Genomic DNA, 26,933 nt, shown 5'->3' on the forward strand with positions numbered 1-26,933 from the left:
ATGCTGACCACAAACAGCGCTGTCAGGACCAGCCTGTGGATTATTTTCCTCTGCAGCTCAGGTGTCTGTGCCAGGAGGCAGCGCGCCGATGCTGATGAGTCCTGGTCGGAGAGCGTTTCCAGGGCCAGGTGTGCGTCGCGATGCCTCAGCTTGCACAGTGTAGCGGCGCTCTCGATTCTGCAGGTCAGGACACCTTTGACAACGGCTGTTTATACATAACCAGTCCTTAAATTTCACTTATTTAACTTTTTTTAATCAGCAAATGCTTTTTTTATTGGTTTGAAAGAAAATATCCATGACCCTTACATGAGTTCTGAAAAAGAGTTTCAAACAATAGATCTGTGCAATAATGTTTATGTAAAGTTACATTACGTTAATAAAATAACTTTTAATATAAGTAAATATATTTCTTATTATATATACTGCTATAAAATGAAACATATGCAGTCAGATATGGGCACTTTAGGGAAAGCTGAGGGAAACCAGTGCACAAGGTAATGGAAAGTCACGTTTACACTACAAAACAAGGTCTCAGGATGATGGTGAGTATACTCCAGAGACACTGACTCAACAAGAAAAACAAAAAAAACTTTACTTTAGAAATGATATCTAAATATCATAAAATTCTAAGAGTCTGAAACGATCTAAAACAGTGACATCATGGAGTTGACAACATGATAAAAATAAGTTCAGTCATGCTTGATGTTCACTGTTCAACTGAAAGGCCAGAATAGACCATACGGCTCATTATAGGGATTCAAACGGATTCTTCCTCTGCCATTCTCTCTCTCTCTCTCTCACACACACACACACACACACACACACACACTGACACGTGCACACGCACACTGACACGTGCACACACACACTGACACGTGCACACACTTGCAGTGTGACTCTTTGGTTCAGGCTTTCGAGTGTGCCTCACTTAGTCCAATGAAACTGCACAGAATGACGGTCCAGCCTGTAATGTGTGCTGTGGTGCTCGTCAAACATGCCAAGAAGCAGACTACTGTACTGTGTCCCTGCTTCAGTTCCAGCTCTCCAAAGCTGCCCCTCAGACATGTATCACTGATACATCATTTGCCATTCCTAGTTTTGCAGTAGCCAGTATTCCCACAGCACTCACGTCAATTCATTAACTATTGAAGTGTGAAACATGCTCACATTGACTTTGTGAATCTGCGTGTCACTTTATTTTAGGGCTATTCTTTGTACCCTGTTTTAGATTTAGACTATAGTTAACGTCCATCCTCAGGTTTTTCACACTAATTATTCTTGGGCTCCATTCCTCACAAAGCTCCTGTGAAAGTCACAATTAGAAGCACGACTTGTCCTGTAGGGCCATAGTATACGTTTTATGTTTCACCACTGTCTAATCCAGCACCTCTGTTATGATTTATTATTATTTCTACTTTCACAAAATTTAGAAATGATTCATTTGTTAACGCTGGTGATGTTTCCAGTTATCGACCTGATGCAGTAGTTCCCCACTGCACTGCAAACAGACTGGTTCTTATATAACGCTTCTCTGCTCTTCTGAGCACTACACAACTTGTGCATTCACCCATTGACACAAGCACATTTTCTAACTAACATTCACACACATCAGAGAACAATTTGGGGTCAGTATCTTGCTCATGGATATTTGGCATGCAGACTAGGGGAAGCCAGGAATCGAACCACCAACCTTCCAATAAGTAGATGACCTGCACTACTGCCTGAGTTACAGCCACCCACATGTGCGGCTCACTGGCCAGCTTAAACTGGTAACGGCCAGAGCTACACTGCAGTGGTGTGGACAGTGCTAGAATTAAAGTCCACACCTAGATCCTGTTGTTCTGTGGCGAGGCTTGAAAATTGGGATTCACAGATGACTAAACTGGAGCTATTTTGCAAAGAAGAATGGGCAAAGATTGCATGGAAAAAGTCAATGAATACTTTTTCATTATCTGATTCCTGTGATTCTGTAGAAGGAGTCTTTTTCAGGAAATTGATGCGAGCTCAGTTTTAAACAGCCAATAACAAAATAAGTAAAACTGTTGATTGACATAATGACCTTGGCTTCAATAAAACCAAACAAGACAGTTTGTCTCCGCTCTCGATCGTTCATATTCCATTTATCTACAGACAGAGCAAACAGCGCTGTAAGACAATCACTGTTCGATATTTCAATCTCACTGTTTGCTGCCAACATTTTCAACGGCTTTGAAATGGAAAAAAAGAAGAAAAAAGGAGAACAGTGAACAATCCCCCAGCTGCTCATAGATTAAAAAGAAACAAACATTTCTTGTTACTGTCATTTTATTCACCAGCCAAGTCAGCAGGTTTAACTCCAGAAGAGCAGGAGACTCTCAGCGTTCATTCAAAAATGGATCTAGCCACCACTACTTACTGGTCAGTGGCATCCTGTCTTGTCTCCAACTGAGCACTTTGGATGTTTGTGTTTTAAAACCAGGTCATAAGGTTTTTTTGGAGGTTGTATTGTATAAAAACATCAGAGTAACAGGCTTGCAACCAGTCTTTGCTGTCTGATCCCAAAGACAGGAGCTGCTCCGACAACAGCAACATGTTTGGAAGTTTGAATATTGCTGGAAAAGATCGTCGTGCATAAAGTATCTGAGCTATGAGGTCTGCATGCTTTATTTAAATGAACAGGGTTGGCACTAGATGTTCCTATTCAATACTTTAACAGTCTGCAAAGTTAGACACCTGTTGGTTTCTCACGTTCCTCTGAAAGTGACATCACTCAGCTTTAAACTGGATTCATTGGTGCTTAACTCAGACAGACCCGTTTGTTTATGCTTGTGTCCTTGTCTTCCTCCTTTTAGTCTCGTCTTCAGAATAACGGATCCTTGGGCTGGTGTCATAATCATAAACAGTGTGCAAAGGTAGGAGACATTTTTAAAAGTACGTCCTTCTGATTTTCCATTCGTCACACAAACCTGAGACAGTGGGTTGTTCCTGAACCTCATTTGCATGAAGTGTTCTGATTGTCCATAGAAAATAACAACACTCTCACCTCCTGGATAAATCTCCTGGTTAACTGGGCCACACTACATGTTCTTCCTCCCTGTGTGGGTTTCCCCACTACATGCAGTTTAAGTTAATTGTTGTAAGTGTGGATGCACGATGGATGAAGTGCACTAAATGATTTAAATGTGGCTTGTAGTCTAAAGTGTTTTACATTGTGCTATTTTCATACAGTATAAGACAGAAGTTTATAAAGTGATGCGCTCATGAATGCATGAATGCATGTAACGTGAATGTGCTCCTCATTCAATCTGAAGCACTTTATTGAAGTATTTTTGTACCTTTGTAAGGATGCAAGTATTTCCATTAACATGCAGTTTTGAATCCAAAACAACTTCCCTCGTTTCTCAACTCTATATTTATTTCCAATAGATTTTCTTATTTCCCACGGGCCCCTCTGACTTGCTCTCCCTTAGTACATTTTTAAAAATCCTGGAATTGCCTGGAAAAAAATCTATAAATGTATATCATGTAAATTCCCCCTTGTTTTGCAGCATGAATGAAAAGATGCAGATTAAAACGTAAATGATAGAATTATTGGCACACACTGTTCTCATATACACGTTTACATCACGGACAAGAACCGAAGAGTTTCAGTTAGCTGTGAGTGTAAAAATAGGAAGTCATGTGGGACTGCTGGAGCCTTTCAGAGTAATAAATCACTCTTTCTCGCTCTCCTCATGTGTGTGTAGTTTTATGCTCCTTGCTTTTGCAGCAATAAATCAGGCCACATGCAACCTGACAGCATGCTCTGTGCACAGGTGTACATCTGTATGTACTGGGACGTGCTGGTGGATTGTAGTGGTTATTACCCATTTCTTAAGTCTGCCATTCATCACCAGTTGTGGCTCTTTATTCTGTGACATCCTATATGTCAAAGCAGTTTCCCTGTTAATACATCAGGAGTCATGAAAGAGGCAGACAGTAAAAGATGGATGGCTATCTTTTTGATAATCTGAACATTGTTTGTGAAATGATGCTCAGGTAGTCCTGGTGTTTTTAAATCCACTCATGTGAAAAACAAAGTAGCTTATCCATGATTCAGCAGCGTGAACAACCATCTTTAGCAGCAATAATTAGAAACAATCCTTTTCTATATGACTTATTAGTATCTGACACTCATGTGGGGAATGTTGGCCAGCCGCTTTTTAGTGTTACGTCAGTTCATTGACGTTTGTGGGCTTTTCTCTGTCCTTTCAGCCAGGCGGAGTTCTGCTCTGTGATGGGCCACTGCAGCACTTTGAGTCTTTTCTTTTTCAGCCTTTGTGCTGTAGATTTGCTGCTGAGATCATCGTCCTGTGCAAGGTGCCCATGTCCCATTGCTGCAAAATAAACCCAAATCAGAGCTTATCAATGTGAGATACTCTAACACGCAACATCAAGCAATCATTTTGATAAGATAATGTAATAATGTGATAATGTAACTTATACAAAATAAAATGGTTATTTATCTAAATAATTAAACATTAATGAAAACATCCTTTGTATGAACTGACTGTATATCAGATTCCATTAAATGTAACATTTATACATGGAAAATTTACATGTAATGAATTTACTTAAAGTCACCATTTTGGGCATAAATATTTTTTTAATTTTAATGTAACAGGACACAACAAGGAACAGAGAAGACAAACATGACACGATGCAGTGGTCTATAAACATGTGGGGGTGAAAAGAGATGAATGAAGAAGAAGAGCCGCTCATCACACAAAGTACTGCAATAGTCTGAGCTTATAATTGTATAACAGATGGTTCAACTCCACCTGGTCCAGCCCTAACTATATGCTTCAGCAAAAAGGAAAGTTTGAAGCCTAATCTTGAAAGTAGAGATAGTGTCTGTCTCCTGAATCCAAACTGGAAGCTGGTTCCACAGAAGAGGGGCCTGAAAACTGAAGGCTCTGCCTCCCATTCTACTTTTAAATACTCTAGGAACAACAAGTAGGCCTGCAGAGCGAGAGCGAAGTGCTCTAATAGGGTGATATGGTACTACAAGGTCATTAAGATACGATGGGGCCTGATTATTTAAGACCTTGTATGTGAGCAGCAGGATTTTGAATTCTGGATTTAACAGGAAGCCAAAACAGGAGAAATCTGCTCTCTCTTTCTAGTCCCTGTCAGGACTCTTGCTGCAGCATTTTGGATCAGCTGAAGGCTTTTCAGGGAGTTTTTAGGACATCCTGATAATAATGAGTTACAGTCGTCCAGCCTGGAAATATGTTAATGAAGGTAATGCCCCAAGAATCCGGTCAGACACCATCTTTCTGAGATTTTTAGCCGTAAATATAAACCTTTTTTTGTCTGAGTTTAGAAGGAAATTGGAGGTCGTCCACAGCGTTATGTCTTTAATATAAGCCTGTAGTTTCATTGATTGATTTATGCCACCAGGCTTTATGGATCATAAAAACTGATTCTAATGATTCCACTGTGTCCACATGCTTGCTCTCAGGGGTCATCTGATCGTTGGGCTTTCTCTGTATTATTGTTCAGTCTTACAATATAAAGCACCTTGAGGTGATTGTAGTTGTGATTTGGTGCTGTGTAAATTAATCTGAATTGAACTGTATGCACATTTATCAGGGGAAGGCATGTCACTATAGACAGTTGTTCCCCACAAGATTTCAGACAGTGGAGTGAAAAAAGTTATCAGAAGAGTTGTCCCAGAGCCAACTTGAGCTGCAGAAAGACCTGGAATCAGCAGGTACAGTCGTTACCGCGCTGCGAGAGTTGACCTGTCAGCTGTCTGACATCACGGATGCCATCTAACCTCAGCAGTAATAACACAGAGGCTGGATGTGGAGAGGGAGTTGAGGCTTTTCACACTTTCAGCTGTGAAATTTATGATTTTCAGGGTTTTCATCGTTAACTCGGTTTCCTGGGTCTTTTCCCGTGTTGTAGTCGTGCGTCTTATTTTGAAAGAAATATTTAAGAGTTACCATAGCGACCAGAGAGCATTAAGGGGCAGAGAGGAGGATGTTACTCTCAATGTTGTTGGTGCATTTCAGGAGGACGCTGCTAACAACGTTACACAGTTACACAGTGAATTCACGTCTATTATTATATTTACAAAATACCAGTTTCTGTCTCGGTCGTGTCTTTAATTTTGTCGTATTTATCTGCGACACCTTAAAGCCGTGAAAACATCGTCTGACGTTAAACTGCTCCGTGGCACAAAGAAGGTTGGGGGCCGCTGTGATAGGCTGATTAACAGCTTAAATATATAATACCTACTTACATTTATAACAAACATGCACATTTAAAATATCAGACTGATTTAAGAACTTCAACGAACGTCTGAAACTTAAATGACGATGCAGATCTTTATTAAAGTACGAAATCCTCCACTCATGTCTGCCCACATTCACCTGTCAGCTGTCTGACATCACGGATGCCATCGAACCTCAGCAGTAATAACACCGAGGCTGGATGTGGGCCTCACTCCAGCACTTTAAATATGAACCACAGTAAAAGATAAAACATCTCCGTAGTGACAACTTTAGAGATTTAATATTCCTCCGTGTTATAAAATATTACTCATGTCAGACTTGTGAGTGTGGCTAACATGACAGTCCCAGTTCCAACATACCCCTGCCCAGCTCTTAATCTTAGAGAGGTCTGATGATAAGCTTGCTGATCCTTGTTGCTGTGAGACAGCCTATCACTTTGGCCTCATGTCATCCTCATGGGCTCTGGTGGTAATGAGAGCTTGTTAATCCTTCTGTCACTATTTCCTGCAGGCATACAGCCATTTGCAAATGCCAGAGTTGATTAACAAGACACTCCCACACAGTCTAGTTCGATTCAGCTCTTAAAAAAGGCTTAAGATGGCACTGTGGCACTGGAACAATGAGCGAGCATCATAGTCACGTGCTGACACCAGTGTCCTGAGCGAAACATACACAAACTGGCATCGAGCGCAGTGTAATGACCTTCTTCCTCTCAGCAGTAATTAGTGTCCTTCAATACACAACAGCCTTGATGTGATGTTTGATTAAGAGCCAGAAAACCTTTTCTTTCATTCCTTCAACTCATATTTTCAAGTACCTGCGAAATAATTTTCTAGGAAAAGTTAAAGTTCGCCTGTGGATGTTCAAAAATCTGGAACATTTTCAGAGACAATGTCAAACAGGAAACAAGACACAAACACGGCCTGTTTGGTCTCTGTGGGGTTCGTCTGGGCAGAGAATCAAACCGTGTCAGGAACCAAAGGAACGGCATTTTACACGGTCAGCAGAGAAGATGCTGCTCCATTATCTCCGTTTGGTCATGGAGGAATAAGGAACATCCACTGCCAAAATAACCCAACAGCACAATAATGTCTCCATTAGTTTAGAAGGCATCATGCTGACATATGGACCATAGCTGAAACTCACCCCAACACCAACCAGCCCAAACCTGCACCTGGCCTCACTTTAACCCCAACATTAAACCAAGACACGCAACATGACCACATAAACAGAATTACTGCACTACAATAATAATAGTGTAATGACACACACACTGCTGTGCGTTGTAGGTAAATAAGAACAGCACGGCTCAGGTTTTAGTAAGAAATACATTTCATGGGCTGCTTTATCTTCAGAGTAGTGAAACAAAAATGATTTAAGCTTGAAATGGGGCAGAAAACTCAGTGATGCTGAGCTACAAAGGGAATGACACGAGAGTGGGAATGTCAGTGTGCGTTAGTGGAAGCGTCCTGTTGTGGAGAGCGTGGACAGGAGATGGGAGATGACAGGCCTGGAACAGGGCAATCAGACACTCCACTGCGGAGCAGCACAGTGTGGGCCACACTCTACTTTGCAGCAACTTCTTCTTCCCTGTATCTTCCCTTATCTTAGTGCACATCACTGACTGTGAGTTTTGCCCTTTTTTAACTTTCACAACCCTTTTGTTGATTAAAAGATGTGGTTGCCTCAGCACGGGGCTCTAAAACAGTACATCATGTCACATAATTGTGCAGCTCTCCCTTGTCAGCCCTGCAGGGCGACCTGACCAGGGTGTAACTGCCTCTCACGCTGTGACAGCAAACTCAGAGTTGTACATAATCATTAAGGGTTGATCTGTGATGCTGGAAGAACAAACAGATAAAGCCGCCGACTGAGTGGCTGGAATTTGTTGTCGCTCGTTGTTGTTCTGTGCACAGATATTTCCGTCAGGTTGCAAATGACCCAAACTAGTTGGAACATCAGGCACAAAGCGAGTCTGTCATCGGTGTTGTTGCTTGGCTCTGCAGCAGCTCCGACGCTCACACACAACATGCTGCTTCTCCTGTCTTGTGGACTCGTGTACAATCTTTAACGTATTCTTCATCTTGCTTGTGCTGCTGAACTCTTCCTCGTGGAGCACTAAGAGCACCGACACCTGCTTCATTCAGCACGTCTACAACCCGGCATGTGTGGCTTGTTTTCATCGGAGGGCGTTTGTGGCTTCATATTAACCCAAAAGCTTATTGTCCCCCCTGTAAGCAGCGATGACAAATCTGTAAGCTTTACAGAAAATACACAGAAGTAAACATGTGTGACTGTAAACCACAGTTACACTGTGAGGATCGAGCCACTGACGTTTGGTTGGTAAATGACCCCGCTGTGTCTCCTGAGCCGCAGCCTGGACTATGAGCTTAACCAAGAAAGATGTTTAAAGCCCAATTTGTGTCGTTTCATTTCTTCTTCCTCTGCGGCAGTCTATTGTGCTGCATACCTGAATCAAAGGAATCGGTGTCATTACTTGAAGCAACTGCATCTCCCAGTGTTGCAAAGTGGATCGAACCATTTGTCTGAGCGGGAGACCAGGGTGATGCTCATGATTATGCACAACTCATGTTATTGTATGAAATAATGCAGAAACAATTAATGGAACCTTGTCTTGCAGCTTTATGTCCATTTAATACAACGTTAGACTGAGTTTAGTTTGTGCACATGAGAACTGGGAAGCAGCCTGAGGCCAGCTGAGCTGGATCTTTACTCAGGGTGCTCTGTCCTACCAAATCAGAGCGACACCAGGCTTCAGCATGGCGAGAAAAATCATTCATGGGTAGATCTTTTACGACTTGCTTGTTGCAAACATATTATTGACATTAAAGATCTACAGCTTGGATTAGGAGGGTATGAGTGATAGAGTCATCTAATATCCAGTGAAACACAAGCAAGCCCACAGTCTGAGACGCAATGAGAGACTATGAGTGTAAGATGGGCCCGAAGTATTTGTGGAGAAAGATTTTAAATGTGATTCTGGATGTAACAGTACAGCAGACATGCTCGCTCTTTCTGTGAAAGCAAACAAATGCATGAGCTCGTTTTCACTCTGAGACTGTCACGGCTGGCGGAGGGAGCCGTGTGGTGTGGAGGAAAAGGAGGACCCAAGATGCAGCAAACTGATGATACGAGTGATGTTTTATTTACAAAGGTGGTGGTGACAAAAACAGGCAACGAGGTATGAGTACTTTACAAACGGAAACCTAAACTGGGAGAAACTAAGTGACCAACCTGAGACCATACAAAAGGGGTGCGGGGCAGAGAGACGCAGAGACAGGAACACCATAGAACGCAGAGGTAGACGGATGAATGCAGACGAGCCGACAACAGGCAGGAGAACACACAGGGCTTAAATACACACCAGTAATCAGGGGATGAGGGACAGGAGGGCAACACAGCTGGGAGAAATCAGAACTGACGGGACAGGGGAAATGTAAACCGAACACACTCACATCAGACAGAGACCTTCACAATAAAACAGGAAACTCAGACACGGGGAACCAAACAAGACACAGATCTAAACAGACAGCTTCACAAACAGATGGGGTGACACCATAGACAGACAGATCCAGACGCAGACTCAGAGGCAGATCGAAAATAACACAGAACTTAAACAATCATCATCTAGAAAATGATAACAAACTAAAAGCGCTGGGTCACCGACCCAGGACCATGACAGAGACAGGACATTTCTAATTTTAGAGATGTTGCACAAAAGGAAGAAATCAGTCCTAGATGTTTGTTTATATGTGGATCGATGTACACATCCTGATTCCCAGCAGTGTTACTGGAGGTCAACGTAATGCCAGAGTAAGTATGGCAGTAGATACCATATTTGGAAGATTTGAGTACAATAACTTTGTGTTTTGTCTGAATTTACAGTGCAACAAACGGTTTTTCCAGGTCAGACAAAAGTGTTGTGAGTTAGTGAAGCGTCACTTCCTGTGCAGCGTGTGCCTTATCTGCTGAGCATTTGGAGCACTCCTCCAACTTTCAGATGACTTGCTATGCCCTCGTGAGGCTGTCGTGCTTTTCACTTTCCCCCACTGCTTCTCGCTACAGCATGAAATTAGAACCAGTGCACACTTGCTCCCCTGGGCTGCCTCTGCTTACTGGTGCAGGATTGGGCTTTGTGGTGCAGAGCACTACACTGTTAACGCTTGACATGCTCCAGAAACCCCCCGAGTGTAACATAAATCCCCTCACACAGGTGTGCACCTACACAGAGTTGTGTCACCTTGTGTGTTTGCTTACAGACATGACAGAGAAATATGATCATATTTAAAAAGGACGAGACAGAAGGAGGCACTGATGTCCTCACTGTGCAGCTAGTCTGATGTCACCACACTTTCATGTCCACTTCCCCTGGAAACAACAGCATCATTATGAATTAATAACATTCATGAAAAAAGCACCAATTATTCTTCATTTTATTGAAGTTAATATTATGGGTACAATCAGTTGAATGCCCACACACACACACACACACACACACACACACACACACACACACACACACACACACACACACACACACACACACACACACACACACACACACCATCCCTGTACATGTTTGTATAATTTTTACAATTATTTATACTTAACTAAAGCGAGATGTGACAGGCTGTAATCTGTGGTTACCTGCAGTTTCACAGAGACATTAAACTGTCTCACACTCTTGTGTTCAGCAATAAAACATGAACACTTCACTGTGCATAACCTCCAAATGTATTTCTTCATCTCTGACCATAAACCTTAAACGTGCTCACATTGCTTTGACTTCCACAGTGCCTGGAGCCCTGCAGAGACTCCTGGGAGATGAAGGGGAAAGGCAACTGCAGAGAGTTATGTGAGGTATGGTGCAGCATAGAGTCAGTCGTACTGTATGCTTTCTGAGTACAGTACAAAAACAGCCGAGGGTTGTTTGTGCAATCACAGTTTGAAATAAAGGTGGAGAGTCTGTTAAACTCTCAGTCCCAGTAAAGACCTGGAGAATCCGCCTGTTCCTGGAAATATTATTCATATTCAGTGCTGTTCTTTTTGTCTCGCTTTTCTTAATCTTCTTGTCTAGATGCTACTTATTGATGCAAACCTGACATTATCATATTTCACAGTTTATTCATTGTTTCACTGTCGTATGTCAAGTGTGAGAATTACACCATGTTCTAAGCAAAGAGCAGGAAGTAGCTGTAACAGTAGTTAACCTGTGCTAACTACTTTGCCTTTGATTCATCCAGCGGGTGTTTCCCAGAAAGCACTGGGAGTGTGTGACCAGCTGTGAGTTCCTGCACTCTGTGCTGATGGTGAAGCAGGGCAGCTGTCCACCTCCACAGAGAGCCAGTGGTTTTGCTGCTGCCTGTGTGGAAAGCTGTGACCACGACAAAGAATGCTCTGCTCAGAAGAAATGCTGCTCTAACAGCTGTGGCCACACCTGCCAGACTCCCAGTGACATCTACAAGGGTATGTTGAGCCAGAATCACATCACTACAACCAGGGCTGCACATAAGCAGGTGAGCATTCGCTGTCAAAATAAAAGACGCGCACCAGATAAGAAGTTGCAACGCGCGTTTGCGTCCATTAGATTTTGTGGAGGAGGACAGACGTTTGTTTAGAACTCTTAAAGATGTCGAAGAAGCTCCTTTAAGCAGGTGTTCCTCCACCTCCGAAGAAATGTCAGGAGGAGTCCGAACCACAAAAGAAGCGCGTATTCTCGGACAAGTGGCTGCAGGAGGTGAGCTGGCTTCAAACAAATGATGAACGCACAGAGATGTGGTGCAGAATGTGCCGTGAAAATCCCACTCTAGTGGACAGAAACACTGCCTTTTATATGTGCGCAAACGCGCGCTGCAACTTCTTATCTGGTGCGGTCTTTTATTTTGACATTCGCACCTGCGGACCACTTATGTGCAGCCCTGACTATAAATGTGTTTAACGATTTGACTGTAGGAAATAATAAAGATGCTTCATGCGTCCATTTCTCCCACTTATCCAGTTCAGCTAGAGCTCATCCCGGCTGTCGCAGGGTGAGAGGCTACAGCCTGGACTGGTCACAAATGAGTCACACTTGATGACATAGAGGAAGCCCGAGTATCCAGAGAGAACCCATGCAGGCACACGCACTCTAATGTTATCAGTCCTGATAACCTAAAAACTGCCCCCCTGGGCCTTTACTCAAACAAATGAAGTGGAAATTCTCCCTGAGTAAATCTGCAAATCCCTGCAGCATTGGTGGGTGCTGACTAGGAGCCCCACTGCGGAGCTACAGCAGATGATGGACAGCACTGTCCCTTCAGTTGTACTCTGTTTCACCTTTGGTGGATGTTTTGTCTGTCCAGGTGCTCCTCTGAAGCCAAGGAAGGAGCTAGCCTTTGAAGAAGTGTCTTCTGGCCAGCTGGAGGTGCACTGGTCATCGCGCTTCAACATCTCGGCCGAGCCTGTCGTCTACGTTCTGCAGAGGAGATGGAACTTTGGCATCCAGCCGAGCGAGGACACGGCCACGTCGTGGCAGGTGGCTGCACAGGTTAGTTAACTGCCTCCAATATAGACTGTTACTGAGACGTGACAAATTAAAGGAAAGAAAGCCCAAATAAAATCTCTTTGTAAGGTGCTGGGTCTCCAAGTGCTGACAGAACAGCTCTGCTGTTTCTGTTTTTGCTTTGTTGATGGCGGCAGCACTGCAACACAGGCGTCACATGATGCACTGGGACTGTTGTGGAGGCGAATAATAAGCTGAACTCAGCTCGGCATGAACTTCATAAAGTGCTGCTGGTAAAAGTAGATGTTACAGTTTCCACATGTACGGCGGGCACAGCAACAACACATTTTATCACATTTATTTCAAATTTTCAGACTTTTAACTTTGTTAGACATGAGATTATTATTTTGCTTGTAGTTTAATAACTTCATCTGCAGTTTCTAGCAGCTGTGCATTAATGTGAGGTTAAGTGTCCGAGGTGGAAATCTGAAAGACAAGCCTGCATCTGGATCTGGATCTGCTAAAATTCATCACTGCATGTTCAAATATTCTGCAAACGTTTTACGGGTCATAAGACATTTTGGTAAATTCCTCTTAACTCAACAATGAATTGTGACATGCTTAAAAATCTATCAACTTATTTTCTTAGACGTTAAAAATCGTCATCGCCAAGACAGAAACCTAAACACTGACCAAACACGCTGTTTTCTCCCAAACAGACGACGGAGCAGAGAGCGAGGCTGTCAGACATCCGGCCCGGTCGCTGGTACCAGTTTAGAGTGGCAGCCGTTAACCTTCACGGGACCAGAGGTTTCACCACGCCCAGCAGACACTTCCACTCAAGCACAGGTCAGACACACATTGCATGTCTGTGTGTGTGTGTGTGTTCGTAGAGTCCGCTCCTCCCATTCGCCAAACAGCAGCATTAACCACAATGAGTCACCGTCAGGGGGCTGGAGCCAGGTGACAGTCAGACTTTGGACAAGCTGCCAGCTGCAGACACACAAAAGCAAAGTCTGGCAACAGAGAGTGACTGCGCTGATGTAGCCGTGCTGATGTGGTGATCCTCAGAGTGGCTGTAGGCCAGTGAAGAAAGTAGGCGATGCAGCAACGTTCAAACAGGCAGAGGTGGTGACAGAAGAGGAGTTCAGACCGACCAGCTACAGTGACATCAGCTGAAAGCAAAATATATTTTAACAGCTTAGAAAATACAAAGTGACAGAGCACAGCACCAGGCCCACCCCTGCCTCTACTACCCGAAGTAGAAGAGATAGAGAAGAGAGATGTTTTTAATGAGCTTAAAGTCAAGAAGCCAAAAGTTCTTAATATCAACACTGGCACAGTTAGAAGCTATGCAAGGGAAAATAGACTGTTTAGCAAATGGTTGTACTGTGGTATATATGCAGAGGTTATGGAGAGAGTCCTCAGAGGATTCATTGTTTTGCTCTGTGTGGTTTCTGTAGCTGCCACAGTCTCAGAGGAGCCGCCTCGGCAAGTCGCAAAGATGTGAACCTTAATCAGTTCAGACGTGTTCATGGCGTTCTCCCACTGTTGCTGCACGGTGCTGAGGTACTGAGGGACGCAGTGTAGGTGGTGCCCTCATGTGCTGGAATGTATTATTAGAACAGTTTTACCATCTGATTGATCACTGATCGTGATCAGGCTGAGGAAGCACCGGATATAAATACCAGCATCCAGCCAGTTCATGCTAATGGCAGGCAGCAGTCCTCACTATTAATGAATGCAATGGTAGTGTGTGATAGTGAAGGACCCACGCACACAGCGTTACACGCCGAGTGTTCGTTTTTATCCGTAATCTGTTTCTGCAGCAGCCTTCCAGCTGCCCTCCTCCGCTTCACGCCGCACAGACCGCTGCTCTGGTCCTGCTGATATACTCAAATACATGATCAGATGATGGCAGTCAGCCCCCCTGACACCATGCCCTGAACCCACTGCTCCTCCCTTGCAGCCAAGCCACAAACCACAGCCTGCCACACAGTACTACCTGTAAATACGGCAGATGTCTTCCGGAATCGATTTTTTGGTTCTTTTGAGAGTAACGTGTGAATGAATCGGCCTTTTGTGAACTTTGCAGGATGGGTTAAAAACTAAGCACATGTCAGTGCACTAAAGGTCATTGTTTCTGCATGCAAACAGATATTAATAACATCCAACATGTGCCCCTCAGATCCCTCCAATCCTCCTGCTCCCACTGAGCTGAGAGTAGCAAATATGAGCTTTGGTCCTGGGAGCACAGTGGGAGCCAGGATTGAGTGGAGCATGCCTCCTGACCTGGATGTTCCCATCCACCACTACAAGGTCAGTTGGAGCTGGACTGCAGTTGGACATTCTTCCGCCTCATCCCTGACCAAGAGGAGGAAGACGGTCAGAAAGGTGAGAATGCCACAGCTGCAGATGGAGCACGTCAAAAACATGACTTCTCTTTAAGACCCAAGAAAGATATAATGCATGTAATGCTCTCCGAAACCCTCGTGGAGTGGAGTGTGTGTAGCATGTTTACATCTGTGATCACAACTGGAAGCAAATATGACTTGAATATAACATGGAATCAGTGGTGTGGTGTGTGCCTAATTGTGTGTCTGTGTGTGTCTGTGTGCACAGAGCCAGGTGGAGCTGGACAGCATGAGGACCAACAGGAGCTACAGTGTGGAGGTTCAGGCTGTGTCTTACTGGGGACAAATTCAGTTCAAAGGACCGCGCGCTGTCCTCCACTTCACCACGCAGCAAAGTACGGAAACACGCACACGACACCGAGGCTTTTTCAGCTCGAGCTCGAAATTTTGTCGTGAAGAAAAGAAAACGTCTTCATGTCGGCTTAAAATTTCCCCAAAGTGTAAAAGCGTGTTCAGATGTTTAGGCTCGCACTGAAAGCTTCCTCCGTTTGTATAGTCGATAGGTCTGCTTTTACACTCTTATGGTGACACTTTTTATTTTTAAAAAAAGCACGTTGGGGTTTAATATTTCAAAGGTTTTCTCCTGCTGGGATGTTCAATCTTTGATCTCCTGTATCTCAGAGCTTCACTCCAGATGCAACCTTAACATTCCACACCTACAAACTTATCAGTGTGACGGGGCTGAAAACTCTTAGCTTTGAAATTCAAAATGTCAAGGCGTTCCTTTCAAAGAGGTGGTTGACAGTATATATCGAATTGGCAAAATTAAATGTACAGATTTGTCTTTAATGTAAAGGAGAAACTGCTTTTTTATTCTAAGTCTTGCAGTGATGAAATGATAAAAACTTGAAAGTGAAGCATTAAAATCACAGGCAACAGGCTGAAAACAGCGACTGGAGATGCATCAGCACGTGCACAGCCCCCCGTGTGACACGGGTGGGAATAACTGTTGCATGCAGATACAGAATAATCCACGAGGATGGGAAAATAAAGTCATAGTTAATACTAACGAAGAAACTGTCATCAAACCTACACGTTCTGATGTGCAATGGAGGCCCTCAGTCAGTTTCTGTTTACTTTGGGTTTTACTGTACATCTAGTTGATGATAAGTTAATATTCATTTTCAACTTTATCTTCTAAAAAACCCTGAATGAGATCGACCTATCAGCTTTCCACAGTGATGCTCTGTATTCACTGAGATTAGGTAACATAAAGGTAGTCATGTGAAAAACAAAGGTTTTACAGGGTTATGCTGTTGTGCAGCGCAGCCTTACTGCTTCCATCCGAATTAGGAGGAAAAGTAAGTAGTGTCCAGCTTCTCCCAGTCAGATGCACTTTATTAAGAGGTTATCAGTAGATGAGAGTCAAAGTCTGCAGCATTCAGGTGTGTACTAACACACTGAGGAGGAACGACATCAGCAGTGATGTAATCATCAGTCTGGGAAGGGTTATAACGAAGTACACCACAGGAAAAAATATTATTCATGTGTGGAAAGATGGTTACCCATCCCAGGAGCCCGAGCAAATTCATCCAGAGTCAGACTGCAAAGGCCTCAGTTAGCATATTTAGTATTGAGTTCATGCTAGTGCACCGACTGCAAAACAGCAACTCTTCAACAGGACAAAATCTATAACAGAAAGCTGTGGCCCAAAGTCCCGACCTCCACATGAAATACTGTGATGGGACCTTAGAAGAGCTGTTCACAGGCCACCAGCATCAAGAGGGGGCCCAAATTCCTCCACAGCAGCTTGAGACACCAACAAGTCATACAGAAAATAATTACCTCCAATGATTGATACCAAAGGTTTTTGTACCTGCGGCTGTGTCATGGCATGTGTTTGGATATCACTGTATGTGATGCAGTTCATGTTTAATTGTATTCTGTCTGTATTGAAGGCACGAGTGCTCCCAGAAGCCCTGCAGGTGACGTCCTGGATGTGGGGACACCGTTCTACCAGGACGGACAGCTCAGGGTTCATGTTTACTGGCAGAGAAGCGTGGGTATGTACAAATCATATCACACGTAACATCTGAGCTATCCTGCAGCTGCTCTGCAAACGTTCAAACAATTGCTGTTAAAAGACAAATACCCCGTTTGAAACAGCGTGCAGAGATAAATGTGCCAAGGTTTACTCAGCAAAAATTGCAATACACGTCATTCTGAAAAAGAAACGTATTTTCTGTGCAGAAGGTGTAAATATGATGAGTAATTCATGTTATGGAAGGAGGCTGGTCTGCTGCCATGAGACACAATGTTAACCACCAGTTTCACAACATCAGCAAGAGGCTGAAGCGAATCTTGAAACACGAGCTTAGGTTAGAGCTGCTAAATGTCTCTAGGAAACTACTGCATCACAGCAGTCAGTGCCAAACTGCATAAAAGGCAAGAAAACAAGCACAAAACTAAAGTATACAGAGCAAAAACACAATTTTATGAACACAGACTCAAAGTTAAAAACTAAATAAATGCTCTGTACCACACTCACAGTTAACACAGGGGAAGAAAGAGTTATGTTGACCTGCCAAACAGTGGACTGTGCAAAAATGTCCTGTGGAGTGAGGGATTTAGTCGCTCCCGTAATCTTTCCCTGATGTGACTGACAATCCGTCTTTCAATGATGCAAACTGTGAGCTCTTACCTCTCGCTTCTAGAAACAGCTCTATTTCTCTGCAGCCCGAAGGCTGTGCAGGATATGGAAACGCAGGAATACGCTAAGCTGTTGTTGGGCTTTAACCCACATACAGGTCAGAAATAAGATGTAATGATTAAAAGTTCAGCAGTTTAGTAAAGGTTTATTGGTGTACATGGGGCAGTAAGCTCACTAGTTAGCTGACATTTAAAAATAATGGCTCAGGTATCTGGAAAAAAGGAAGACACAGCGCAGCACTGCTAAAACCTCTACCCTAAGAACAAGGATGAAGAACGAAATAGCAGAAAGGATTGGGAGGACTGGTGACAGGTGGTGACAGAATCATCCAGCACAGTGGAAGCTGCAGAGATTTGGGTGAATATAAATTCATGTATTTGAAGTTTTAGGGCTGTGGTTGGAAGCACACACGTTCACCGAGCGAGTGCTTGGTGACTGGAGACAAGTGTCATCACATGACAAGAAGACACCACAAATGGCCCCAATAACAACAGGGCTGGTGGTTTAATGTTTCTGCAAGGTTGGAATCAAAAACCTAAATCTCTGCAGTAAAATCCTAGATCTCCACCATGGACCTGAAAACAGGGTTATAGGTCATGAAATAAAAAGTGAATATGTAATCTGATAAAGCAGAAATGGGAGTGAGACACCATATTGGATCTCATGAATGAGTATTCAAATCTCGTCACCTTGTCAGGTATTATAGTGAATAACAGCTGGTGGATCCTTACAGTATAAACTCTCATCCTAACAACCTCCATAAAAGCACTCAGAGGAAGCGTGAGGGAAAAAGCGACAGAGCAAAACAATTCTGATCTGTGTCATGACATAACTAGGTTTCAAAAAGCAGGTTCAAAGAAGAAAAACACTTTAAAGGTTGCGTGGACATAGCAGTATAATACAGCTAATGAACAAAGTGCAAGACTCAACATAAACATTGCTTCTTCTCTGGCTTGTTGTGTGCAGATCCTTTGGTTGAATTCTACAGAATCCAGTGGGGACCTGAATACTGTGGACACGACCAGACCAGCCCTGTGGAGGAGACCAGTACAAAGGTAACCCTATTCAAATAAATGAGTATCATTCTGATCATGGAGGTGAAATTATTTCATTTCCATAGCCAAAATAAAACAGAGTTGAAAGGCATCACATGGGTGGTACAGATAAAAAGGACTGCTTTTATTAATCTTGTTATTGATAAGACGAGACAACGTATGCATTGTGAACAGGTGATTTTAGTCTTTGCCTTGCCTGCTGTGAAATGAGAGTTGCAGTAATCTGAAATTGGGAATCAGTCTCCAGTCAGCCATGCTCACACCCTGTCTGTCTAATCTAGGAGAGCTTTATCAGCCTGCAGGGCTTACTCTTCTCCTGTAAGTACAAAGTCCTTCTGCAGCCAGTCAGCAAAATGAGTCATCCTCTGGCAGAAAGCACCAGCTTTCATACGCCTCCCTGCACCACCATCCAGGCCAAGAGTCCAACACCTGTCAACTGTCCCAGAGAAACCGGTGAGGCAAACGCATAATGGCTTGTTTATTTCATTTTACTTATCAGTGTCTGCACACCTCAACACTTTCTAAGTGCAGCACGAGTCAGCGAGGTCAACTCTGTTAGCTTCTAATCAAGCCTTTTTTTCTTTAGACACAAAACAATCCTGACTCACAGCACACATATGTATAAAAACATTACTGACGCTGAACTGACCAATCAAATCTCTCGATGCAACCAGCCCCTCCCCTACCTTCCGTACATCGTTTGAGGAATTTGAAACTTTACACCCATGATCAGGGTTAAACTTGGAAATGGGAAGTGAGACAACTTTAAGACTGGGTGTAGTAGTGCAACGCTGAGAAAAGAATTATGATGATAACATGGTGCAAAATAGTGCAGCAAATGCAACTGTAAATAGCAACACTGCAAACCAGTCAGTGTAGCCTGTATTAAACTGCCCCGTTTTTCACACAATCCTCGAATGGCACAAAGATTTGTGCGCTTCAGTTAGTTTTGAAAGTTAACAAAAACATAATGCAACAGTACATATAGGTGTTTACATTAAAAGCCTAAAATTAAATTGAACTTTTCCAGATTATCAAATCTCACTTGTTGAGCAATCCTTACCTTTCAAAATAAAATCTTAACTTCCTCTCATGTCCTCTCTTTCTTACACCTCTCCATCGAGTGTCCATCACATTACCATGACATTAACATATTTTTTTCCTTCTGGTAAAAATAGCACTTTTACATTAGTTACAATGATGCAGTAACAAAGTACACATATTAAAATCTTTTGTTTGATATTATTTGTTGAGCTGTTTGAAAAGATGTGCTTCAAATGACCTTAAAATGTAAATGCATGTATGCTTTTTTCAGTAGCTTCTGAGGTAGCACAACATCGACACCTTTTCTTATTACTGAGCAAATATCGGGATGTCGTCGGCTGGAGCACAACATGAAAACCTAACTCAGTATTGTGTATTTATCTGTCAGATTTAACTACTCATTTCCTGAAGGTGCCAGAAAGCGTTCCAGATTGTTTTTCCCATTTTAAGCCTTCACATTTCAAAAGCAGTATAAATGCACAACACAATGATGTAAACATGAAATGTAATTTCAGAGGAATCATATGCACAAATATTCAAAACTGCCTGAGGAGACATAATCATGTTCCAGTCTGTCTGTTTTTATACTTCTTCTGGTGAGCGATTGGAAGTTTATGCCACTTGCTTCCTCATGGAGAGGAAAACCTTTCCAGTATCTGACTTCATTGGACTGTCCGGTTGTGTATTTTTCAGCTATGAATCTTCAGAAAGTCCTGGTGAAAGCAACCAACCTGATCGCATCTTTTGAGGTCCTGGGTGGCAATGTGACAGCTATCTTTAGCTGGGATATATCTATGACTTCATCCCACCAGCAGCTAACTGGTTACCAGGTTACCTGGGCAGAAGTCATCTCAACTAACCGCAACTACAATGTCAAGCTGCCTCGCACCCTGATCTCCCAGTCCCAGATCCTACCGCCGGTCAGTGAAGTGACTTTACTAAACTATACAATGTGGAAAATTAAATCTGAAAAGTGATGTTTTTAAAATACATGCATTGCTTGGTATGGCAAAATCCACCTTATTGCAAAACATCAAAGCCCTGAGCATGACTGAGAGATGCTCCAGATGAGAGAGTTCCAGTGTGCCTCGACTGCTGGTTATATGTACAAATGTACAAATAAAGAACCACGATGAGCATCTAAGTTTTTAACCTGTAAAAGTGACTCAACTCATACTGGGCCTAAAGGTCGTCACCAGCTTTTCTAAAGTCTGTGAGAGATGCATAACGACATCTGTCTTTACTCACTATTAAACCAGCAATAGAGAAAAGGCACAGTGAAGGGAACTCATCACTGCTGGAACTGAAGCAGGAAAAGGCAAAAAAAGTCCCTCAGTCACCTTCCATTTGCTTACGGTCGCCCTCTTGTCCGTCACCACGTCAGACGAAGAACTACAGAGCTCTGCTTCATCGGTTTGCCTCCAGGCAATCCAAGAAACCCAAACACTCTCAACGTCATGGCGAATGCCGAATACCCTCAGTTATGAAGTAACTCTGGCCACTCGCCACCTCCGTGAAATTCAACAAGATCACCCACCAGCAAAGCTCACAGCTCCACTCACGTTGCTCTGAAACAGGCCCACAGACCGGGCAAGTTAGTCGAAAAGCCGCCCGACTCAGAAGCCGTGCCATTCCAGCGCTTCCGAAAGGTCTCCCAAATATCCTTCCATTACGGATTCAAACTGGACCGTAGCCTGGTGTCAGCTGCTTCTACCACCAGCATTCGAAGCTAACTTTTGTAACCTCACACATCCAAATGTCTGTCCGAAGTCTTCTTCCATGCTGAAGCAAAACTGTACCTCCAACAGCAAAAGCTACTGTGTATCTTGTAGCTCCTCCCACCCATCAGTGCCAGGTAGCAGGGGCAAGCTCAGTTCTGTGCACCTGCCTCCATTTGTCTGTGTTAGACAAGGGATGCCAGCTTTGATGTTTTCTATGCCTCCTTCAGGAGCAATTAAAGAAGCAAGTTTGTCACTGGGATGCCAGGTTCTTCTCTATCCGTCATTCACAAAAACCAGTAGGCTTTTCTACCACCAGTTCTCTGCATCTATCTATCATTTGCAAAAAAAAAAAAAAAAAAGAGGGGGCACTGGTTTGCCAGTTTCCCTTCTCTCTATCCCACTGGGATGCTGGTTTTTCCGCATTGATCCTTCATATACAAAGCAGCAGTGGACCCTTCAGCAGTGAACTGGGATGCCAGATTCTTTCTCTATCCCTCAGTCGCAGAATGCAGCAACAAGCTTCTCTGCAGGAAACCCTTCTGCCTTCTGGAGATCAGCTCTGTGCATCTTTCTATCGTTTCCAAAAAACAAGTTTTCATTCGCAAAATGCAGAAGCAATGTTCTGTAGAACTGGCCAGTCTCCCTGCATCCGGCCTTCAGATGCTAATCAGCAGCGATTCCTTTCTGTACGACGGCAGGTTCCCTGTGTCTATCCCTTACGTACTAATGCAGCAGAAAGTTAGCCAGGTTCTCTCTTCCCTAACATTCTTTCCCAAAATGCAGCAGCTCACTTCTCCAGCACTAGATTGGCAGCTTCTGCCATCTATCATTTGAGCTACAGTTCAGAGTCGAGCCACATCACTACCTGACTGAGGTTTCCCCTCATTCATCTATCAGGTTCTTACATTGTTCTTACAATTTCCTTTGATCTCTTCTCCTCCAATTCCTAATTTTCTGAGCTCATCCGCCCCACTCTTTGGCATCCTCAGCCACCGTATTGAGGCCATGGGCTACTTATCTCCGCTAGCCTGTCTACCAGTTCTATTACTGGTCTCTGACCTTTGTAACGCGCAGTTATTACTGGTTCTAGAGGATGCCTCCTTTGGGGATCTGCCAGGCTGGGAGCTGCTTTCACACGTGAAATGAGAAATTGATCACATTAAATGTAAAAAAGCAACAAAAATCACCGTCTGCTGATATCGATTTCTTTGTGTCTTAGTTTTGTGATAGTACAGTGAAATACTTGGCTTTCTCTTTTCTAGTTTAAATGCAAGTTCAAAATTATTTTCTTCTGTGGGCAAATCTCAGGGGCCCTGAGCTGAAAGCTGGTTCAGTCGTCCTGCACTTTCACACAACATGAGTGTTTCACACTTTGTCCCGTACGTTTCCTTGACTTGTTGTCTCCTCTCTTTCAGGATGGTAATGTTCTAGTGGTGTCAGGCCTACGCCCTGCTAGTTTGTACAGGCTGGAGGTACAGGCCATCACAACGGAGGGTGAAGGTCCTACAACCAGGAGAACCTTCCAGACCCCTGGATACCAAAGCACCTTACTGCACAGTAAGAGGTTAAAACAATCAAAAGGAAAACACTCATAGAAAAATCTTTTGTTTGGACATTTTGGTAAAAGCACAATTACATTTTAAAATCAGTGTATTCTGAGCCTGCATCACACAGTGCAAATGTCTGATATTGGCCAAAAAGTCACACCATACTTTATCATATTTTTAGCTTGACTGGTGATGCACAACATATTTCCTTTTAAGTGTCCTACATGGTCAGTAAGTGAAGACAAATGTAAAAAGGCAAAAATACTTGAAATAAAAAAATGGTGTTGAAAATAAAAGCAAAGCCAAGGTTCCTGATATATCTGGAAGTCCAACCATGTGTATATGTTGTCACTGGGAAGTAGCAAAGCCTGATTGAATAACGTCATGGCTAAAGTGCCAAACACACCCTCATTATGCTGTATTTTCATCCTCTGTAGTCACCAGCTGTAGGTGTTTGCCTCACTCCTACTGATAGGCTCTGGAGTTTGAATAAAAATGCCCAAAGCTGCAGGAAGGTGTCTTATAAATGAATATAACAGAGAAACAGAGATATAATGAGTGTGCCTGCCATCGGGGTTTAAGCTTTAGTAGCAGCATCCAGTCACAAAGCACAACAGTGGAGCTTCAGTTAATAGTTAGCCTGAGCCAAGCTAGCTGTCTGACACTTCCTGTGCTCATACAGGACAGTAATAACTCACCACTGTTATAAACTCGACCCTCACTTTGATGTTGATCAGCAGCCTGCACAAGACTAGAAAAAGCTCGCTTTAATTTGCCTTACAAGTTAAATATTTGTATCCACGAACGCCTGAAACTGTATTTTCTATGAGCAGACTAGTCTTTGGGAGTCTTTGCTGCAGGGGAGAAACAACACCTTGTTCTGTATTGGCAACGTTGTGCTATTATAAGTTACGTGTCCTTTTTTGAAACCAGAACCAAAACTTTATGTTAACATTAAAATATATATGCTTGCATTCAGGATCAAGGCTGAGGAAGCATCCTGAGCAGCCAATCACTGACAGACACTGAGACCAGACGGCCTCATGACCCGAGCTCCCAAAACAATAAAGAAGAAGCCACAGAGCAGCGGTGCTAACTGACAAATGGCAGCTTGTCAGTTACAACAAGACAACAAGTGACAGCTGACAGACATGTGAATCCCTCCCTGCAGTGTCCCATAATGGACCGAAGCTTTACCAAACTTGACCCTCAAGTAAGCATGTATACAACATATTTCAGTAAAAGTATGGACACAACTTTCACCAACAGGAAGATAAACAAAAAGCTCTCTTTGTGTTTTCAGTTCTTTTTACTTCTGTTTGCTACAGTTATATGTAAAAAATAAATACAATAAAAGCATGAAATGGATTTAGTCGACAACGACATCAGAGATGCAAAAGATATATTAACACCACGAACGAGCACTGATAGTAAACTGGATCCTAAAAACTGGATCTTAAGGATTCGAGTTCAGGATTAGTTTACTGATGTGTACTAAGGTCTGATCAACAGTTTTGATACAATTGCATGTAATGATAGAAATTAATGTCAGTGTCACTGAGTGGTGCCATTAAGAGCTCTTGCAACTTATTTTCTAAAAAGATTTGTTGTTTTATAAATGACATGTAGCTCCTCCCACTCTCTCTTCAAATGCTGTATATACTTTGTGTCTCTATTTATTGGTTGTGGTATATTTGTGCCTGGACTGTTACATCTGCGTTGCATGTGTGTGCGCACATTTGTTCACCTCTCTGTGCAAAGATGGTTTTAACTACAGATACGTGTCAAATACAGCGCGCTGCACCCATGTACAGGTTTCTTGTTTCCTGTACTCCTGGTTCAGTATTTAGCCATGAGAAGTGTAACCAAGACTTATTCATGTGGACAGAAACTAAACCAAGACGGTTGTACTCCAGATGTGGTTCTATTGTTCTTGAAGTGTAAAACGTCTCATTGCCAGTATGAGCTGCTGTATGTTAACAAACCTCGAATAGAGTTTATTTCCATGATGAAGTTGTGCTACAGATGGCTGCATACAGACACTGAGTCTGTTTGGATAAGAGCATGTTTCCTTTACGTTTACCACAATGAACAGAGCCGCAGAGACAAAGACTGAACACAGGAGGTTGGTTTAAGTTTAAGGCTATGAAGAATATTTATCATAGTTCAGACCATAAACAATAAAAAAGATGCAACTCGTCACCATCATGTCACCCTTTGGAGAACCTCGTACACATGTATGTATTTGCTGTTGTGTTAATCCATCCATTTTCTTCCGCTTATCCGGGGCCGGGTCACGGGGGCAGCAGCCCAAGCAGCAAAGCCCAGACCTCTCTCTCCACAGCCACCTCCTCCAGCTTATCCGGGGGAACACCGAGGCGTTCCCAGGCCAGCCGAGAGATATAATCTCTCCAGCGTGTCCTGGGTTTGTCCCGGGGCCTCCTCCCAGTGGGACATGCCCAAAACACCTCGCCCGGGAGGTGCCCAGGAGGCATCCTTGTCAGATGCCCGAACCACCTCAATGGGCTCCTTTCGATCCATATACATGTTTATCGTTAATCTATATACATGAACTTTAATCTGAGTGATTGGAGCAGCCACATGCAGAACAACAAACAACAGTGGACACTGTGTACAACTATAATGCAGAAAGGACAGAAATGATCTGACATGCGATTCTTTTTCCCTAGTTTGTTACAATTTTACATGATAAAACTAACTACCAGGTAAAAGATAACAGACATGAATCAAATGTGTTTATGTGAAAAACAAAAACGTGTTAAACATATTCATGAAAAGCACTGAAGTGTCTTATGATGCTCGTTAAAAACATGCCTGGTTACACATGCATATATGTTTTGTCAATACAACCTGAAACCTGTTAATGTGTAAAATAAATACATAATAAATGAATTAAATTAAATGCATTTATCGTCAGCTCTGGACATTGTTTCTTAGTTCAGCTAGCAGCTTGTGTGGCGTGTGCACAGCTACAGTTTCAGGGGTGACACAGTGGCTCACCCGGTGGTAAATTAGTGATTTATTTTCTTCCATCGTTAATTAATTCCAACCATTCAGCTGTTGTAAACGGACTTGGATTCCTGTTGACACCCCACCGTGCCGGACCAGGCCGTAACTCCGTCGGATTCATTCTTTGTGCTCCGCGCGGACAGAACGGCAGAGTCGAACAAAACCAAAGGTGGGGGAGTGTGTTTCATGATAAACAGAAAGTGGTGTGATGCCAGGAGCATTTTTACTCTCTCCAGCGGCTGCTCGCCACATCTGGAGTTCCTGAGCATTAAGTGCCGCCCTTTCTATCTGCCCCGTGAGTTCACCTCGGTCATCGCCACGGCGGTCTACATCCCACCCCAAGCGGACACAGGTATGGCTTTGTCCGAATTACATGATGTGCTGAGCTCGCTTCAAAACAAGGACCCGGGCGCAGCCCTCATTGTAGCAGGAGACTTTAACAAAGCGAACCTCAGACAAGTCATGCCAAACTTTTACCAGCATGTCTCGTGTCCAACGAGAGGGGATCGGATTTTGGATCACTGCTACACGCCATACAAGCAGGGCTACAAAGCTGTCTCGCACCCGGCTTTTGGGAAGTCTGACCACAACGCCATCTTCCTCATTCCCCAGTATAAGATAAGATAAGATAAGATAAGATAAGATAGAACTTTATTAATCCCTCGGGTGGGTTCCTCTGGGAAATTCGACTTCCAAAAAGCACAGCAACG

The 26,933-nt window shown here is 43.3% G+C and overlaps 1 protein-coding gene across 1 annotated transcript; it reads left to right on the plus strand.

Annotated features, from left to right (window-relative positions):
- Window positions 1-24,247, plus strand: LOC146642944 (anosmin-1-like). Its single transcript, XM_085398645.1, has 14 exons — window positions 1-183; window positions 2,832-2,891; window positions 11,076-11,141; window positions 11,525-11,747; window positions 12,623-12,807; window positions 13,482-13,611; window positions 14,951-15,156; window positions 15,385-15,511; window positions 17,075-17,179; window positions 18,793-18,881; window positions 19,163-19,334; window positions 20,619-20,845; window positions 23,062-23,203; window positions 24,173-24,247. Exons 1-14 carry the CDS (start codon window positions 1-3, stop codon window positions 24,220-24,222), a joined length of 1,965 nt encoding a protein of 654 aa, XP_085254771.1. The 3' UTR covers window positions 24,223-24,247.
- Window positions 24,248-26,933: the final 2,686 nt, after the last annotated feature.

Source organism: Rhamphochromis longiceps, linkage group LG23 (assembly GCF_057381845.1).
Source record: "Rhamphochromis longiceps isolate RC_006_pf linkage group LG23, R_longiceps_female_GT1.1, whole genome shotgun sequence".
In the NCBI taxonomy this organism is placed as follows: domain Eukaryota; kingdom Metazoa; phylum Chordata; class Actinopteri; order Cichliformes; family Cichlidae; genus Rhamphochromis; species Rhamphochromis longiceps.

Excerpts from the sequence above, each read along its gene's own strand:
- LOC146642944 (XM_085398645.1), top strand. The coding sequence starts at position 1 with ATGCTGACCACAAACAGCGCTGTCAGGACCAGCCTGTGGATTATTTTC. Across the intron at positions 11,748-12,622 it reads TCCCAGTGACATCTACAAGG|GTGCTCCTCTGAAGCCAAGG; the intron begins GTATGTTGAGCC and ends TTGTCTGTCCAG. Across the intron at positions 23,204-24,172 it reads CCAAAGCACCTTACTGCACA|GATCAAGGCTGAGGAAGCAT; the intron begins GTAAGAGGTTAA and ends GCTTGCATTCAG.